The sequence below is a fragment of the Limtongia smithiae genome (assembly GCF_038497785.1).
Source record: "Limtongia smithiae strain NRRL Y-17922 unplaced genomic scaffold V1518scaffold_13, whole genome shotgun sequence".
Lineage (NCBI taxonomy): Eukaryota > Fungi > Ascomycota > Lipomycetes > Lipomycetales > Lipomycetaceae > Limtongia > Limtongia smithiae.
In genome coordinates, this window is record NW_027117634.1 from 178,248 (window position 1) to 195,104 (window position 16,857).

The 16,857-nt window shown below is 53.6% G+C and overlaps 8 protein-coding genes across 8 annotated transcripts; 3 read left to right on the top strand and 5 right to left on the bottom strand.

Moving 5' to 3' along the window:
* Positions 1-1,140: 1,140 nt before the first annotated feature.
* On the bottom strand, positions 1,141-2,622 carry V1518DRAFT_377536 (cation efflux family-domain-containing protein; the record flags this gene model as incomplete). Its single annotated transcript, XM_066901580.1, has 3 exons — positions 1,141-1,281; positions 1,435-1,587; positions 1,642-2,622. The coding sequence occupies 3 exons, from the start codon at positions 2,620-2,622 to the stop codon at positions 1,141-1,143; spliced, it is 1,275 nt and encodes a 424-aa protein (XP_066757489.1).
* A 562-nt stretch (positions 2,623-3,184) lies between these two features.
* V1518DRAFT_422199 (uncharacterized protein) lies at positions 3,185-4,854 on the bottom strand. Its single transcript, XM_066905399.1, has 4 exons — positions 4,674-4,854; positions 4,333-4,623; positions 4,154-4,284; positions 3,185-4,100 (listed from the first exon to the last, which is right to left on the bottom strand). Exons 1-4 carry the CDS (start codon positions 4,768-4,770, stop codon positions 3,348-3,350), a joined length of 1,272 nt encoding a protein of 423 aa, XP_066757490.1. The 5' UTR covers positions 4,771-4,854; the 3' UTR covers positions 3,185-3,347.
* Positions 4,855-4,945: 91 nt separating this feature from the next.
* On the top strand, positions 4,946-6,006 carry V1518DRAFT_422201 (ribosomal protein L10-domain-containing protein). Its single transcript, XM_066905400.1, has 4 exons — positions 4,946-5,039; positions 5,096-5,184; positions 5,238-5,402; positions 5,459-6,006. The coding sequence occupies exons 1-4, from the start codon at positions 5,012-5,014 to the stop codon at positions 5,918-5,920; spliced, it is 744 nt and encodes a 247-aa protein (XP_066757491.1). The 5' UTR covers positions 4,946-5,011; the 3' UTR covers positions 5,921-6,006.
* Positions 5,905-7,162, bottom strand: V1518DRAFT_422203 (U1 small nuclear ribonucleoprotein of 70kDa MW N terminal-domain-containing protein). The gene is made up of 4 exons (XM_066905401.1): positions 7,093-7,162; positions 6,780-7,032; positions 6,591-6,718; positions 5,905-6,540 (listed from the first exon to the last, which is right to left on the bottom strand). The coding sequence occupies exons 1-4, from the start codon at positions 7,093-7,095 to the stop codon at positions 5,998-6,000; spliced, it is 927 nt and encodes a 308-aa protein (XP_066757492.1). The 5' UTR covers positions 7,096-7,162; the 3' UTR covers positions 5,905-5,997.
* V1518DRAFT_387547 (uncharacterized protein) lies at positions 7,163-8,589 on the bottom strand. The gene is made up of 3 exons (XM_066901717.1): positions 8,385-8,589; positions 8,238-8,333; positions 7,163-8,184 (listed from the first exon to the last, which is right to left on the bottom strand). The coding sequence occupies exons 1-3, from the start codon at positions 8,439-8,441 to the stop codon at positions 7,408-7,410; spliced, it is 930 nt and encodes a 309-aa protein (XP_066757493.1). The 5' UTR covers positions 8,442-8,589; the 3' UTR covers positions 7,163-7,407.
* A 134-nt stretch (positions 8,590-8,723) lies between these two features.
* On the top strand, positions 8,724-10,542 carry V1518DRAFT_422206 (uncharacterized protein). Its single transcript, XM_066905402.1, has one exon. The coding sequence runs from the start codon at positions 9,121-9,123 to the stop codon at positions 10,327-10,329; it is 1,209 nt and encodes a 402-aa protein (XP_066757494.1). The 5' UTR covers positions 8,724-9,120; the 3' UTR covers positions 10,330-10,542.
* On the bottom strand, positions 10,446-11,665 carry V1518DRAFT_422207 (eukaryotic rRNA processing protein EBP2-domain-containing protein). Its single transcript, XM_066905403.1, has one exon. The coding sequence runs from the start codon at positions 11,556-11,558 to the stop codon at positions 10,572-10,574; it is 987 nt and encodes a 328-aa protein (XP_066757495.1). The 5' UTR covers positions 11,559-11,665; the 3' UTR covers positions 10,446-10,571.
* A 4,063-nt stretch (positions 11,666-15,728) lies between these two features.
* V1518DRAFT_407392 (uncharacterized protein) lies at positions 15,729-16,531 on the top strand (the record flags this gene model as incomplete). Its single annotated transcript, XM_066901995.1, has 3 exons — positions 15,729-15,770; positions 15,837-15,941; positions 15,998-16,531. 3 exons carry the CDS (start codon positions 15,729-15,731, stop codon positions 16,529-16,531), a joined length of 681 nt encoding a protein of 226 aa, XP_066757496.1.
* Positions 16,532-16,857: the final 326 nt, after the last annotated feature.

A 16,857-nucleotide genomic window follows, 5' to 3' on the forward strand; every position in this document is an offset into this window, starting at 1 on the left:
CACCGACGGATGTGGACAACCGGACGAGAGCAAAAGTTGGGTGTATAATATTAACGCTCGCATTAAGGAGGTAGACCGCAATGCTGTTATAGTTATAGTCAGATCAGGAATACATCATACGATTGTAGTGATTGAATGTGCAGCTTGTCGGCGGCCCCTACTCGTGATGGAACCCATTATTGACGAAGCGCTGATAATCCGCCGCAGCCGCCCCCGCGCGAAGCGGCAAACGAGGATCAAAAGCGTTCGCTAGACTACCCCGGATTTCACTTTTCATCCGTACTATGTCGCTGCCTTGTTTACTAGGCACCGAAAGAGAAAAAGTGAACTGGAAAATAGTGCCCGATAAAAGAGGTGGTTGGTTGGAGTTATATAACCTAGTTGAAACATCAGGACTAACGAAATTTCGGCAACAGTGCGACGGTTACTACAGGGGCGCATTGCCCCTATCGATAGTGCGCGATGATCTGCGACCACCGCCACGTCATCCCTACGACAGTACGGCGGCACAAGGGTCCACGTCACTGCTATGCGGACGACAGCAGCAGGTGTCGACCTACACTGACAGCTCCCGACATCAACAAACAATCGAATACTCGAGAGATATACAAAATAGCAAGCAGCATCGATAATCGTGACGTGGAATTCACAGCAGATGGAAACTTGCTCTGCACTAATGTGCCACTCTCTAGGAATCTGAATCCAAGCATAGTACAACAATGCGTAGCTTTCAGGAAGCAGGGGGATCACCGCGACAGAAAAAGTGCAACGTATCTGCGCGAGCACTTATCGCCATCGTATGGATCACTAAGCGCGTCAAATTCACAGCTATCCACTGATCTAGAAGCTGAGCAAGACCTAGCTAGGTCTTCATGCAAGAGCACCAACATATACACAGTGTCACAAACTAAACCGAAAACAAAGTAAAATAAACAGTAGAATACAGGTGACTGTCATTGACACACAAGAAATGCTGGAACGAGACTAATAACATATCGCTACAACCCATTACTAACTTCTATCGATGAGACCAAAGAGAGAAACACGCATTACCAAAAATAGGAACCCACCAAACAAACAAAGACAAAACGAAAGACAAACGAGCAGTACTAGCGTCATTGACTTTTTTTTGCGACATATTTACGACCGGTCGATGTCGATTGTGCTTTCCCACTGGATACCGGTACGTCCGCGAAACCTGACCGCGTTGACGGTCGTGCTTCCGTTGACGGCGGTGGCAAAGCCATTCATTTCGGAAGCCCCATTCGCGGCACGGCTTCCCTTGGCGGCTGAAACATCGCCGCCGGCTTTAGCATCGTCACCTTTATCCGAGCCCTTCCGCTTGCTGCTGCTGGAATCGGAGTTGATGGAGTTGCCGTTGTTGAGGAGGCCGGGTGTTGAGCAGGCAATCGAGCTGATGTTGGATTTGAGCACATCGGCGATGATTCTGTTGACGTTTGCGCGAACGCGAGTTTCGTCAACCATGGGTCCGTGGAGACGGAGTTTGATATTGATGATGCAGAGGCCTTGGTGGACTTGCCACATGCTGGAGTCCTCGACTTGCTTGATATCCGGATCGTCTTGAATCTGTACGGTAGTTAGTTGATGTAGTGGACGAGAGAAGGACTAGCAATAGCTAACCTGCTTGAGAATGCTTTGCGCACAGTGCCCGTCAAACCCCATCAAAAGCATACGCCCAAGCGCCAACATGGACAACCATCCGACAGTGCACATGGTCGAGGCAATCAACAATGCGACCAAAGCATCGATCGACGGTAGTATCACCTCAGACGCATACGTGGAGGCAACCAGCACAATCGCACCAGACAGCAGCGACACGGTGTATAGCGGGCTGCTGAAGCCGTACGGCAGGTTGCGGAGATACGGTATCCGTACTGTGATGCCGGTCTGGTCGTGCGCGCGGAAGATGGTGGACGAGACGATGGTAGCTGCGAGCGCGAGGGTGAGCGCGAGAGTGTTTCCGCGAGTGAGGATTAAGCCGCCTTCAGGACCGATGTCGGTGTCTTCGATCACTGAGAGAGGAGATGAGCGCACGATGATATGGCGTACCGCATTTTCGCAGAGGTGCGAGCCAATGTCGATGCCCATAAACAATAACCCGACGGCGCACGCGCAGCAGGCGAGTAGCTCGGCGCGCCGTAGACCGAATGGGTGGCGCACAGAAGAGGTGCTCCAGAAGTCAAAGTTGGAGAGCACGTCGGTGACGACGCGCAGCGCTGCGACGACGGCATCGTAGAACACGATGTGCGATAGAGCGACGAGAACCGTCCAATGACGACACACCAGCCAAAGCTGAAATGCAGCGAGGAAATGTAGGCTGCACCAGCCGAGCTGGATCTTTTGATCCCGGGTCATCGAGTCCATTGTCTCTCGTGTGGTCGGCACCGGAAGGTGCACTGGCACGACTGGCGCGGGCCGCGGTGGTGGCTCGAGAAAGAAATTCATCGACACGGACGAGTGCTTGTATTTGTGACCGCGGCGCTGATTGGGCTTGTTTACCCCGCCGACACTCGCGCCCGCTCCGACTGGTGAGCGCGAGATGAAGGATTGCTGGAAATTGAATGGTTGCCGTGTACCCTTCACCGGCGATCCTGACCGCATCGAGTACGGCGGCGTGTGCAATCCATTATTCACCGACCGCATGGAGGATGGCGGTGTTAATGTAACCTGCGGCATCCCGCCGACAGTGCCATTGCTGTGTGTCGACGAGTCGTCACGGTGCGCGCCGCGGCCGCGGCCGCGGGAACCCATGTGTGATGTCGCCGGTATGGGCAGCGGTGGGGACGGCGACGAGGTTGGGGATGGCGAGCGCGAGCGAGCGCGCGCGGCGAGGGAGGGTTGCAGGGACATGGAGGGCTGGAAGAGGAAGTCGGGGGAGATGTCGTAGAGCGACACGCGTTTGGCGCGCGGTGATGCCATAGCAGCAGATGGGCTATGATATGGAGGTCGCGGGCGGGGATGAGGAGGGACGGTGTCGGTGGCGCAATGGGACTGTCGCACAGAGGCGACAAGCGTACTGTGAGATGGAGTGCAAGGGGTATGGGCGCAGTGGGTACGACGACAGTGAGGAAGATCACGGCGTGGGGCAAGTGTCGAGGACTTTGGCCGAGTATCGACCGCAGGGGTCGCCAGGGGCCATCACGTGCGCGCCGCAATTAGCGGCCCGATCCGGCCTAGCCTGCCTGCAGCGCGCAAGGGCCAGCAAGGTTGAAGGCACACTTGTGTCTGCTGTCGCACGATAAATAGATTGTGCTTTTGAGGACATGCCTGTGATGGTGGTAGAGTACAGAGTGGTGATGGATATGGCGTTGCTGCGGTGACGATGCTTACGCCGCGTAGAGCAACCCGAGGCCAATAGTCCGAATGCCACCCTGGCCCGGCCGCACGTCGATCTCCGTGCCCACGCTGAGTAGAAACGACTTCACGCGGCCCTCCCACAGCACCCGCACCGACGGCGACCCCGTAGACATCCGCAGCTTCCACACAGACTCGCTCGGGACCTCGGCCAGCTCGCTGCCCACGGCAAGAGCAGGCACAGGTTCTCCTCTACCAGTGGGTTTCGTGCTTGGCGCGTCCGGCTCGGCCCTTGGCTCGGCCCTTGGCTCAGCACCTGCTTCAACCACTGGCGACGGAGGAGCCACGACGACACCCTCGCTGTCGCTACGCTGCCACAGCTCGCACCCCAGCGTCAAGTCCGACTCATATGAGAACGCGTTGAAGTCAAAACGGCTTGCGAATGTGGTATTCGTTGAAGCCTGCACCGCGTATGCAGCAGAGAGTTGGCCCATGATCGGATTCAGCGTGAGCGTCATCGTCATCGGCGAGTTCACGAATGGGGACGAGGTCGTGTATCGCAGACCGGTGGATACGCCAGCAGCTTTGTTGAGGATGCCGTAGTATATCTCGCCGCCTGCGCTGAGGAACGACGGTTGGTGCGGTGAGCCGCTATTCGCTGGCGGTGGAGCTTGTGTGTCGCCGGTGAAGCTGTATAGCCCCCGGAAACCGACCATCGCCTCGCTCGTGCTGTATATGTACTCTGTACACCATTTCCCCATGTTCCTTTGAAATTGTGTCAAGATCTGCCTCACGTCAGCCACTATCCACACCGCAAGCAGTCAACAACCACACGCACCGCTCCGCCGTCGCGTAACCGCCTGTCGCTCACCGCCGACACCACAAGCTGACTCGTCGGCGACATTTGCCGTATATACTGTGCCTCAAGCGTATCACTCGGCAAATATATTTTGCCGTATAACAACGTATCTGACATATCAGTACCTCTTCATGCACACACACAATCTGTCGACATACTCTTGGGATCTACCCGCCATCCGCCCTGCCACACTTCTCGATACGTATCATCCTCCGGAAAATCGGGAAACTTGAGCCTTCGATACCCGCAAAACGCTTTCGCGAGCTCGATATCTTCAGACTGTAATCTCCCGGGAACGAGGATATCCGGCGGCGCGCTGTAGTAAAACGCGATCGCGCCATCGACGAGACCGCCCAAGTTTCGGATCGAGTAGCTTGATGCGGACGAACCGGTTGTGAGCGACGATACGTTCAGATTGAACCCCGACGGAAGTGAGAAATCGAGTAGCTCTGTATTTCGTATAAGTATACAACGAGAGAAGAACTCAAGGGTGAACTACCATTCGAACTCGCAGTCAAGTTCACGTACTGGCTATCCGTGTTCCAGCCCGTCGCTGCATGGAAACTCTCAAGAATATGCTCTAGATAGGAATGCATTGCCGCGCTGCATAGCTGTCGCCGCTTGAGCTGCGGATGATGCCGGCGAGTTGCACAGCAGTAGCAGCGGTTGCCAGAGACAAGTGTGGCTGGTGAAAATCAGGAGGCGCGTGTGCGCCACGCCCTCACCGCCGCAGCTCCAAGCCGCACCAAAAAAATTTCCCAAACTCCCATTTCTCCCGCCGACACAGTTGTTGCTGCTGCACACGCTTCTATCCGCACGCAGTTTTACACGTTCACAATGCCAAAGTCAAAGAGATCAAAGCTCGGTATGTGCAAAGGGCCCATTTGGCACCGTGAGGTGTTTGCTAACAGTGTCACTCAGTTACACTCACGAAGACCCAGAAGAAGGGTCGCGAGGGAAAGGAAGTGCTGTTCAATCAAATCAGAGATGCACTCGCCGTCTACAAATATGTGCGTTCTTTTAAGCAGCTCGGGCAGGAGACAGGCTGCTGACAGAGTACTAGGTCTGGGTGTTTGATGTTGCAAACATGCGGAACTCGTTCCTGAAGGACGTCCGTCGCGAGTGGGCAGGTAGCAAACTGCTGTTCGGCCGGACAAAAGTCATGGCGAAGGCTCTTGGACTTACGCGCGAGAGCGAGGTACTTGAGAACCTCAGCCAACTGACCAAGGTGCGTCATACTCTTTCCATGGCAAGAGCGGTTGCAGACGGCTAACGTGGACATAGTACCTGACCGGCGCCGTTGGGCTGCTGCTCACCAACGAGCCCCCGGAGACCGTAAAGACCTATTTCGAAGAATATGTCAAATCAGACTTTCCCCGCGCAGGCCAAATTGCCTCCGTCTCCTTCTCCATCCCTGAAGGTGTCATCTACTCCCGCGCAGGACAAATCAACGAAGCCGATGATCTGCCGCTGCCACACTCTCTCGAGAGCACGCTGCGCGTGCAGCTCGGCGTGCCCACGAATCTCAAGAACGGCAAGATCGTATTGGACGACGAGTACAGCGTGTGCGAAGAAGGAGATGTGCTGGATGCGAAGCAGACGCGGTTATTGAAGTTGTTTGGTATCGCGTGCGCGGAGTTCAAGGTCGGGCTTGTGGCGTATTGGGCGGATGGGAAGGTACACGAGGTGGATGGGCTGCCGAGTGGCAGGGAGATGAAGGGTGGGGAGGATTCGGATGATGAATGATTTTGTTGCTTTTGGTGTTAAAAAATAAGATACCTTGATGTTCCTTGACGCGGACGGTAGCAGTATACAAAACTTTTTTAGTTGTACCGTGGTCGTTTGTGCCATCTGTCGCTATCGCCACCACGATTATCCCGTCTATCATCCCTGCGGTCATCTCGCCGATCGTACCGGTCGTCACGGCGGTATCTGTCGCCATCTCCTCGGGAGGACGACGAATAGCCACCTCTGTGGTCACCGCGGTCACTGCTTCTAAATCGATCACCACCCCCACCGCCGTACCCGCCACTACCACCACTATACCCACCAACGCCTCCACCATATCCACCTCTCCTCTCCCCATCACCACCACCAGTACGCTCACCGCGCCCCGCATCCCTGCCCGTAGGCTGCCGCAACAACGCCGCCTTCGTGTAGTGCCGCCCGCCAAGCCCGCCACCTAGCCAACGTGGTTTCCACGCTTTCACCGTGCGCCCGCGCTCGACGTCGACGAGCACGCGGCGGTCTTTGATGCGCGCGCCGTTCATCTCGTTGTACGCCGCGCGCATGTCGCGTTCGTGCGAGTAGACGATGAACGCGTAGCCTGTTGGTTTGTCGGCCTTTTTGTCGCGCACGATGCGTATCTGCATTGTATTAGAGGGGATATTGAAAGGAGGGATGAAAGCGGAAGTACCCTTTCTATGCGACCAAAGCGGCCGAACTCAGCGTCTAGGTCCTTCTCGGTGACATCATACGCGAGGCGTCCGACGAACAACGTCTGGAACGGATCTCCCTTCACAAGCGGATCTGACTTCGGATCCCCTAGCACATATACATATTAGCCCATCGTCCACACCACATATAACCAAAGATCAGAACTCACAATGCTTGAGTCCCTCTTCGATCCGCGCTTCGTGCTCCTGCTTCTTCTCCTGCCGCCGCCGCTCAATCTCCTCTGACCGCGTCTCGGTGGGGACATATCCAGGGTCTGGCTTGTTTAGTAACTCAACGAGTCCTGCGACACCGGAGATTCGAGAGGTGCTCCGTTTCTCTGGGGGCGTGTCGGTTGGGTGAAGGAAGCGGAGAGGTGGACGGGGCGCGAAGAGCGCCAGCAGTGGTGGCGGTAGTTTGTCGGTCTGGTGACACAGTTAACACTTCAACCTTGGATGGAAATATATAATGAAACCAATGAATACCATTTTGCTGGCGATACGAGATGCGGAATGGAGTTCTGTTCGATGTGTGAACTTTCGAACAAGCCTCGCGACGCAAGACAGTGGGTAAGGGTTTGGCAACCACGTCGCTGCAGCCTATCTGACGAAGCTACAAGCAGTTGTGAATGGAGTGGAGAATTATCGCTGGACCATTGAAGGGAGATGATTTGAAGCGCAATAGTGTGTTAAATTAGAAGAATTAGAAGAAAATCGTAACACCCGCTGATATAAAGATACAGGTAATTGGTACGCCAAAAACAAACTGTACAGAATGCTGCAGCAAGAACTCTACGCAGACTAGTGAAACATATGAGTGATGTCGGCATAGCTGCTGTTTTCGTCGTCGCCGGCAATCTCCCCGTTGCTTGAGTCTTCATCTTCGGCGTCTTCGTCGTCGTCCTCAGAATTCACTTTCGACGAGGACAGCCGGCCGTCTTCGTCGTTGCTTGTGTCTCGGGGATAGAGATGATTTGAGAGGATCTTGTTCATGGTGAACATGTGCACCTTATTGCCGAAGACAGGACGCATGCGGTCGTCGCAGATGATCTCGCGCTTGTCGTTGGGGTTCTGCAGGTTGTGCTCCTTGATGTATGCCCAGATGGCCTTGACGGACTCGGGCCGGGAGAGCGCAGTTTCGCCGAGGAATTCTTGGAGTTGCGGACTGAGTGTCATGCGAGCGTTGAACGGGTTGGTGCGGTCGATTTTGCGCTTTTTGGTGCTTCTCTTCAGGCCTTCGGAGCTCGCGCGCTTGACGCGGGTGACGCGGGCATTGCCGCGGAGCGAGTTGAGCTCCCGGTGGACTTGGGCAGCGTACTCTGCGTCGGAGACGCCGGTGCCAGTCTTTGCAACGGCTGGTGAGGCGGAGGAGGAGGAGGAGGAGAGAGCTGATGAAGTCTTTGCGGTGGGCGCTGTCTTCAAGTTTTCTCTCTTGACCGAAGGTGGAATAGTTTTCTGTGGCTTCGGCTTTGGCACGGGCGCAAGTTTCGATGGTGGAGCGGATTCGGTCAGTTTTTGCGACTCGATTTCCTCGAGCACTCTGTTGAAGCGGTCGATGATGACGGCATCTACTTCCTTCTGTGGAGGAGTGTTAGCAACAGAGCGGAGTAGGCAGGGAGCAGATCACGGACCTTGAGAGATGTGAGATCGACATCGAAGAGTTCTTGGATGCCGTTCCGTATGCGTCGGGCGGAGATGCGCTCGAGGTCGGCGACACGGAGGATGGCCTGCGGGACGATATGAGCGAGTGATCGAGAGATGTGACAAACTGTACATACATCGATGGTCGGGACGTAGGGGCTGGCGTCGAAGGGCTGTGACGGCGCGGCGCGCATGTTTGCGACAGCATCAGCAGTGCGGGGTCGAGGAGTGGAGGGAGTGCGGAGATAGTAGAGTATGGAGAGTGCGTACAGTACATGCACGAGCAGCGCGATGGTCGGAAGCGAGTGGGCGAAGCGGCGGGCCGTGGTGATGGGAAAGGCGTGATGGGTGTGAGGCTCAACACGCACGCCGTGGTATGTGCGGCGCGTGCGGCTAGGCAGGGGCCGCGCACGGGCTTTGCGGGTCCTGTCCCGAGTTGCGAGTCCAGACGCGACGCGCCGTGCACAAACGCGACAGGACGCGTCGCGCGAACTTCATGCACGCACGCTAGCGTGGCGCAGGGGCGGCGCAGGGGTCGCGCCTGGGTGCCCGAAGCAGCAAGCCGGCAACAAGCGTGCACGGGGGCCCACGGAACGCGGCGGTGACGGCAGAGTTCATACGAAACGCGAGGGGCTCCCTCATATTTCGCTCCGCCATCACGGTCGCCCCTGCGCGCCTTCACGGGTCCTTGGCTCATTACACCACAATACCCCCCGCGTAAGATTGAGTTTCATCCGCGTGCCGCGCTCTCGTCATTTTCGCTGCGTTTCGCGTCGCACGCTGCCTCGACGCGTTCTTATATATACCCCCTCCCACACCGCACGATGCTCTGTCATCATCCTCCACTGCTACTCCGTCACAGCTTCTGCCACAATGCTCCGCCTGGTTCTCCTCGCCCTCGCCACCGCCGCGCTCCTCCCTCGCGCGTGCGCTGACTCTGCTGCCGCATATACCTCCCACTCATTCAAGGTTCCCAAAACGCACTTCTTTCCCGTCAACCCCCCCTTCCGGGCGGATTCCAACTCGGACAGCAGTGGCTCTCTTGACATCAACTATGTCCGCTCCTTCGGCAACCTCACCGACTACAACAACCGCTACACGATCTACCGTGACGGCGGCGGCTCCTGCTCGCTCTCCAACCTTACCTTCTGGTTCTTTTGTGACACCACCGTCTACGACGAGGACGGCTCCTTTGCGGGCTTTGTGAGCAACTCCGTTGCTGTCGCCAATGCATACCCTCATGCGGGGTCGTTGACTGACATCACAAACACCCCCGACACGGGTGCGCACCCCGCCATCCCCTACACTGATGCCGAGGCTGAGGTCTCCGACTCTGCCTCCACCCGCTACGCCATCTGGACCTACACCAACTGCGTCGTGCTCTCCGACACCAAGGCAGCGCATTTCTGGAACGTCGTCAAGTTCAGCTCCGTCGACTCCTCCGCCAGTGTCGGTACTACCATGGCGATCTATGACCTCGACCTCGACAACTCCACTATCAGCGTCACCCGCCAGGATCAGATCACATATGTAACGACGCAGTATGCGTACGGGTCTTTTGCCAACGTCGTTGTCGACGACGTCGCCTATCTCTATGCCATCGACGGCCTCTACTCGGAGAAGGAGGACATCCACGTCGCCAAAGCTCCGCTCGCCACCTTCGAGGACACCTCAACCTGGACGTTCTACGATAACTCCACTTCCTCCTGGAGTTCAGGCATGCCGGCACCGACATCCCGCAACCGAGCCGGGGCAGTCATCAACTCCAACATGCCTTTCTCGAGCGGCAATATTTACTACTCCGTCTACCACCAGCAGTACCTGCTCATCTTCTTTAACAACTACATTGACTCCACCTTCCGCGTCCTCACTGCACCCTCCCCCGTCGGTCCCTGGACCAACGACAACAAAGTTCTTTACAAGACGCGCACCGGCGCCAGCTACAACTATGGCGCGCAGTCCACCCCCATCTACTACCAGAGTAGCGAGAGCGCCGTCGCGGGCAAATCCATCATGCTGGCATACTCGTACCAGAGTTCCTCCGCAACATATCTCAAGGCATTAAAACTCGATTTCCAATAGTCTCCATCATTACGACACTGGTGTTTCTCGGCGTTGCTTGTTATCTTTTGGCGTTTTGGTTTCATACACTTGTAGTGTACTCTTCTGTACCAATATGCAATTGTCCCCTTGCTGTTCTCTATTATGATATGACGAAAAATGTCGGTATACCACTTGCTGTAATTGTATCATATTGATTGGATAAAAATATAGACATACATGTCCATATCAAAACTTTTCTATCATCTTACATGCCTATTATTTCAACTCTTCTTCGGTCCGGACTTTGCCTTTTTACCGGTCCGCTGTTTTGACTTGCTGTCGACACCCTTTGACTTCTTGTTGCTGCTATTGCTCTTCGCGCTCGTGGCGCGTTTCCGTCCCGTAGTCAACGCGGCAGCCTCGGCATGGTGCTTCGCAAGCTTGCCCATATGCTCATCGCTCTTGACCATCTCGGCGAAGTAATCGGCGGGCCGCGTGAACGGCACGCCTTCCTTAAGCAATCTGCTGCGTCCACGGGTCGCGGCCTCAAGGGCTTGGTTATAGAACGCGAGTTCGCGGGTGAGATCATTGTTAACGTCGGGTATGTCGAGCGCGGACTCAGACGTGTAAGACATCGTGTCGCTGAAGGAGGATGCGGGCGGGAGCGCAATAGTGGAGAGCGAGTGGGTTAGTGCTTTTGTGTTGTTGATGGTCAGACGTTGGTACGGCACGATATCGCGACGCGAGGTGCCAGTTTCGTCGTCGTCTTTGTCGTCGTCTGAGGAGTCGCTTGGTAGGTCTGACAGCGCGATGTCTTCATCTTCGTCGTCTTCATCAGCCGCCGGTGTCGGAGCGACAGCCTCGGTCTTCTTGCCATTCTTCGATGTTACTGAAGTCTCCTTCTTCTGTTTCTTTGGTGGTGTCGTCTTGGATTCCTCTTCTTCGCTCTCAAACTCAGAGTCACTGCTTAGATCATCCTCCAGATTCGCGGTATCAATCAGCATCTCCTCGTCGTCGTCGTCGTCGTCGTTGTCCTCATCATCCTCAGACTCCCCCTCATCGCTGCCCTCATCTTCCTCCTCAACCTCCTCCTCAACTATAACCTTCGCCTTCTTATTCCCACTCGGCGCGCTCTTCTTGCCCAACGGCGGCGGAACGTACTTTTTGCCCTTGGCAAGCGCTTTCTTCTTCAACTCGGCTTGCAATTTGAGCGCGCCAAAGTCAACGCCGCGTTGGCGGTCTAATGCACTCTTTAGCTTTCCGACCATTATATCGATATGCGGCACTCGTCAGGGGATCCGAGGTGTGGTTTGAAACGACGGATCGTAGCGTTCTTACGAAGGTGTTCCGGGCCGTTTCGAATTTTTTTTTGCTCCCAACGATCGCGATGGAGGTTTCTCCCAGCACGCACATCCACAGCCATAGAGTAGAGAGACAAAGGGGTGCCAGCGACAGAGGATGGAGCTATGCGTTTCTTCAAGATGCCTGTTTTTTTGACAGAGCTCGATCATCGACGCGAGAGATTTTAAGAACGAGATCAGCAATCTTGCGACAGCTGCTACTGCTGATTCTTGAGACGACCTGAAGTTCTGCTCTGATCTCTGTTGCACCTGTCTGATTTCTTGTTAATAAACTATTGGCGCTTTATTGTTATGGCGTACGTTCGGTTTGAATACTGGAGGCTGACTCAATTTTGCAGTGTCATGTGTGATCGGCACGTTTGCATTCAAACTAGGTCTGCTTGGATTTTGGCCTGGATCAGACGCAACGTCATCAGGCGCAGCTAAAGGCAAGTCGATCTTTCTTCGTCTTCGCTTTTACTTAATGTTTGTAATGATGCTCTCTTTGCTCGAGCTGCGTCTCTGAACCGTCGCTTGTGTCCTACATTGTATAGGAGGCAAACGAAGTCGGAATGCTCTCCCTTGTGTAAGAGGTACGCTGCCTCGAGGAATCGACATAATTTCCGTCTTTGCAAGCAAGAATGAAGGCAGGATAAAGTCGTATAGTAACATTATCGACCAGGAATCTAGTGGGGATCCCAGAAGCGAAGATATAAATAGATCACTAGCCGGAACAACAGCTCCGTTGCGCGAGCTGCGTACGTACAAAGCGTGTACGGGTCACATTTTGACTCCACTCCACTCCAACCCGCCAGCATGAAAATGTGGCCACATTCCATTTTCTGTATTGATCGCCGCTTCGTTCTCTTCGTTCTCTTCGTTCTCTCTATTCTCTCTTTGTCCGCAACTGCTCACACTGCTCATTCTCTGCTCGCCAAACGCCACGATAGCACATTCTAAATTGCTCGAATGTAGTCTCTGTGATCCATCTTGCTAACTTTTGGTTCACTGCAGACATAGCATTCGGCAGTATATTCGTTTTGGAACAGTCATCAGTACATAGCATTCGACGTCTGCGTGGTTGTGCTGAGACTCTTCCCTTCGGTGCACCGGTACACCGTCGGGTTCACCGCTAATCTGGTTCTTTAGCAATCGTATTCGCCTTTTCAGTGCGGTACGTCGTCCTTTTGGAGATGTGACTTTGTCGTGTGGTATTCTGACGCTGCGTCTCTAGGGTATCTTCCGTGCTGGCCATTGATGCTTATGCATCTGTAGCCCTGTCTCTCTCATTGTGGATCTTTGTCACTTGCATCAACACAATATGCGGACACTCCCTGTCGAGGAGCGGCAGCTCAGTTGTCGCCACGGTTTGTGTCTGGTATGGCAGCACCGAAGCAGATGGTGATTTCATCGCAGCTGCGGTTAGGTTGTTATCTGTCCGGTTATCGTTGAAGTATGTCTGGGGTAACCTGGGCATATTCGAGTATCCTCTTCTTCTCCCAATTGGTGCTATCGGCGGTGCCAATTGAGGTTCTCATCACATTGACTTGATAAGTATAGCGACGATATGACGACAGAACCTTTGGGGATCAAAGAATTGCACAGACTGGACGAGGAACTCTCTTCGGAGTCAGGAATTCAAACTCTTGACTACGCGGCAGATGAGGCAGCGTGAACTGCCCACGGGTTAAACAGAATACTCACCTGGCAGCGAGTAGCTAGCGATAGTTATCACTGAGGGAACTGGGATGTTGTCTTCAAGGAAAATAAAAGCAATGTAAGTCATTTTGCTTTGTTAATGATTTTTGTTCGCTGGCAGAGTTGGATGTGCTGTTTGGCAGTGGCTGCAGAAGGAAGTGAGTACTCAGCAAACTTGGCCATTATCTTTCTGCCTTACCTTTGATTGTCATTGAGCTTTAATGTCGATGCACGAGTGCATCGCGGGTCTGCTCCGCAGCATTTCTATAACTAAACATATTATGGTATGATACTTAACTACCTGTTGCTTGCCGCGCTCGTCGCGTGTCCGGTCTCTATTGACTTAGTTTAAAGTCACATAACGCGGCCTGAACACGCTTCTATCCAGCCTGAATAATGTCGCCGCCACCCATCGTTCTAGCTCTGGTGAACTGCATTTCAGAGAAAATCGGAGTTGCCGGGCTAAGAGCAAGTTTAGCTCGGCCTGTAGACTGCGTACACTGAAGTCGGCACCATTTTGATGTTCGACAAGCTCATTGACCATTATTGAGTGTCTAGCGGTCTTCGTCGCCTGGTTTCGAGGCGCGATTTTACGAACAGCGGATTGCGGCCGGCTCGCATGATGAGAGTCTGTCTCGTCTGCCCAACTCTCAACATGAACCGCCAGTGCCATGCCAGCAGCATCAACTTCGAGACCATTGACGACCGACACGGGCTACCCGATTTGATCTTTGAGCAAATCTCAGAGGGAAGTGAAATCTGAAGGTGCAAGCAATTAAAGTACGGACAGCGTGAAGATAGACTCCGTCGCGTTCGTACATTAGGCTTCGCTTGACTGGCTTGCTCTCTCGGTCCGCTCGCCTGCAAGTTTCGTTGTGAGTGCTTCCTATCTCGCTATTTTCTCTCTTCTTCACCAGTCAGTCCTCTGGCTCTAATTTCTATATAGTTCTCTTCCCTTGCTCACGCCGCTCATCCTCAGATTGCCAACCGCTATGACAGAACTTTCTAACTTACCGACAAGAGATCTTCGTGCTCTATCATACTTATCGATATGTTTCCTGCAATCAAGAGCAGTGTGGATCTTTGAACCCCGGAACTGGACGCTGCGTTTTGCGTTTGTCGCTTGGCGTGTATCTTCCTTTGGTGCACTGATTCGCCGTTGGTTACTGGTCTGCTTCATCTAGTCCATCACGTTACACCTGCTGGTGCGGTAAGTTGTCCATCCCTCTCAAGATCCGTGACTTTTATCGTATGGTTTTCCGATGTGGAGCTGACAGGTTGTTCATTGTATATATTTCCTGCCCCAGCCAACGGTACCTTGCGTACCTGTTGCTCCTGTTCTTCAGATGTTGTCCTTGTGGCTGCACTAAGAATCCGTGGGCACTCCTCTAGTATGGCGCTCGGCAATGGTGTTTGTTGTCGCGCCTAGTCTAGGCTTATAGTGTGCTAGCACCGTATAAGAGGACTCTCATATCGCAGCAGCGGTTCTTCCGTTGCCAGATTCCGGCTGTTATCTTCTGATCAGTTCTTGTTCGTATCGAGGTTTTGTGCTTTCATATACCAGGTTCACGATCTCCCGGTTGGTACCTGATTGTATTGACTGATTCTCTAGTCCTATTGTGTTGTAGTTTACTTTTCACGATGTATATAGTTTTGGTATAACAATAAAGCGATGTCGAGCTCTAAGGGTGGAAGAATCTGCCAAGATTTGGATACTCTTAGACCCTGATCGACAACTGGATTCCATTCCGGTTCTGGTGCGGACGACGAAGTCGTGAACTACCCGCAGTTTCTGTCTCAACTTGCCGCAGTAGCTTGTGACAGTTGTCGTTGGGCGTGCAAAGAGTAAGCCTTCGCTTTCAAGTAACTAGATGTCTTCTGGCCAAGGTATGTCGCTAGTGGTCAACGCGCAGTCACTAGTTACCACGTCTGCGATTTCTCCCAATTCCCCTGTCCACGTCCAGTACGTCGACCCCGATCGACCCCTATAGCCTACCAACCACTGATGCGGTACTCTCATTCCTGAAATCTTGAGGAAATAAGGAATAAAATTGGCGAAATTCAGCGCTAATACCGGCGCGGCCGTTATTAGCTATTGATTCTCTGAGACGACTGGAGATTCTGCTTTGCTGTGCTCGTGTGATCTGTCTGTCGCTAGTAAACACATACCTCTTGCTTCTGAGATATAGCTGGATTATCGGATTTTATGATGAAACCGTGTCAAATACTCAGGTTCTGGAATGAACTCATGGCACAGTGTGTTGTGTTTGCAACCGGTCCGTTTCCATTCATGTTGCGTCTGCGCTCGGTCCGTTTCCATTCAGACTGAGTCTCCCTCGTTTAAGAATCGAACTTGCGAATCAGACTAGAGGCAACTTCGTCAAGCGCCCTCAGGAGCATATGCATTCGTACGCGGACCTGACCGAGTCAGATCTTGGCGCAGTATGTTCAAGGAAAGCGCTGATGTTGGTCTTGTTGTATGCAACCTCTGTTAGGGATCGTTGTTAGCCACAATATTCTGACGCTGAGAAGTGTGGCGGCAGCAGACTTGGACGCTTCGCCACGACACTGAAACGGAAGGTACTAAGCAGATACACGAGCAGCAACAAGAAGGTTTGTTTGTGCGATCGCCTCTGACGTGTTTGGGAAGACTACTAAAGGTGATCCAGAACAAATCCTACGATGGTGGACAGCCGACGCGTTACTTCTTGCAGGATTACGAGAGAGTTCCCAAAGATACGCTGATATTGGCGCAGCGACGACGGAAGCTAGCGGACGATGCTGCTGGTAAGCAGCGACGGGAGCGCGTGCTGCGCTATGACGATGCGATTGTGAATCGGCCTGGTCCGAGTCGTGAAAATGAGCCGCCCGCTGAGACCGTATCCGAAACCGACAAGCACGCTGCACAGGCAGATATTTCAGCGAATACTTCCTCGTCCTCACTATCATTGTATGCCCTGCAACGATGCTTATCATGCTCAAGCTACATCGCTGACATGAGTGCTGCGGCCGATGCTGGCACCCTATCACAGCCGCCGCCGTACTGGATGCATGCGAACTACGCTGATGGCAATGACGGGATAAGTGAGAACGACAGAGAGCATGGTAGTCAGTTTGTCAAGTGGACTGATTCCGAGTGTTCTACGCCTGTGCGCTACATCGTGACGGAGACGGAGGAAGTCGAAGACGACGCGAGGTCGTGAGAAGCCATGATTTACGCTTTTGCACGTAAGAATTGGAGATGCGATGAAATCATACTGTATCATTAGATAAAGAATCAACTAATCATCTGAACTTAAAGTTGTCACGGTAGATCAAAATCGCGGGTTGTGTGACGAGGGTCCTGCCGGCATGGTTGGCCAGCTTTGTCCAACTTGCCAACTTGATCCCGCCGGCGCTGAATATGAGCATCTCACGCCGGATCTCAAAATCTCAGGAGAGGTCAAAGGTCGCTCATCGTGGCGCAGATAGACACTCAATTGGAAAGTAGGCACTACAGATCCTACACTCGGCGTGGATAATACCATTC

What these genes read in the sequence shown, in the direction of transcription:
- V1518DRAFT_422207 (XM_066905403.1), bottom strand. Translation starts at nt 11,558, where the DNA reads ATGGTCGGAAAGCTAAAGAGTGCATTAGACCGCCAACGCGGCGTTGAC.
- V1518DRAFT_422203 (XM_066905401.1), bottom strand. An exon ending in CGAAGAGGGACTCAAGCATT is followed by an intron (nt 6,719 to 6,779) that starts GTGAGTTCTGAT and finishes TATATGTGCTAG; the next exon opens with GGGATCCGAAGTCAGATCCG. An exon ending in GCTTTGGTCGCATAGAAAGG is followed by an intron (nt 6,541 to 6,590) that starts GTACTTCCGCTT and finishes AATACAATGCAG; the next exon opens with ATACGCATCGTGCGCGACAA.
- V1518DRAFT_422201 (XM_066905400.1), top strand. Translation starts at nt 5,012, where the DNA reads ATGCCAAAGTCAAAGAGATCAAAGCTCG. An exon ending in CACTCGCCGTCTACAAATAT is followed by an intron (nt 5,185 to 5,237) that starts GTGCGTTCTTTT and finishes ACAGAGTACTAG; the next exon opens with GTCTGGGTGTTTGATGTTGC. An exon ending in ACCTCAGCCAACTGACCAAG is followed by an intron (nt 5,403 to 5,458) that starts GTGCGTCATACT and finishes ACGTGGACATAG; the next exon opens with TACCTGACCGGCGCCGTTGG.
- V1518DRAFT_422199 (XM_066905399.1), bottom strand. Translation starts at nt 4,770, where the DNA reads ATGCATTCCTATCTAGAGCATATTCTTGAGAGTTTCCATGCAGCGACG. An exon ending in CTTGACTGCGAGTTCGAATG is followed by an intron (nt 4,624 to 4,673) that starts GTAGTTCACCCT and finishes TACGAAATACAG; the next exon opens with AGCTACTCGATTTCTCACTT. An exon ending in GGTTACGCGACGGCGGAGCG is followed by an intron (nt 4,101 to 4,153) that starts GTGCGTGTGGTT and finishes GACGTGAGGCAG; the next exon opens with ATCTTGACACAATTTCAAAG.
- V1518DRAFT_422206 (XM_066905402.1), top strand. Translation starts at nt 9,121, where the DNA reads ATGCTCCGCCTGGTTCTCCTCGCCCTCGCCACCGCCGCGCTCCTCCCT.
- V1518DRAFT_387547 (XM_066901717.1), bottom strand. Translation starts at nt 8,441, where the DNA reads ATGCGCGCCGCGCCGTCACAGCCCTTCGACGCCAGCCCCTACGTCCCG. An exon ending in CCTACGTCCCGACCATCGAT is followed by an intron (nt 8,334 to 8,384) that starts GTATGTACAGTT and finishes ATCGTCCCGCAG; the next exon opens with GCCATCCTCCGTGTCGCCGA. An exon ending in TCGATCTCACATCTCTCAAG is followed by an intron (nt 8,185 to 8,237) that starts GTCCGTGATCTG and finishes ACTCCTCCACAG; the next exon opens with AAGGAAGTAGATGCCGTCAT.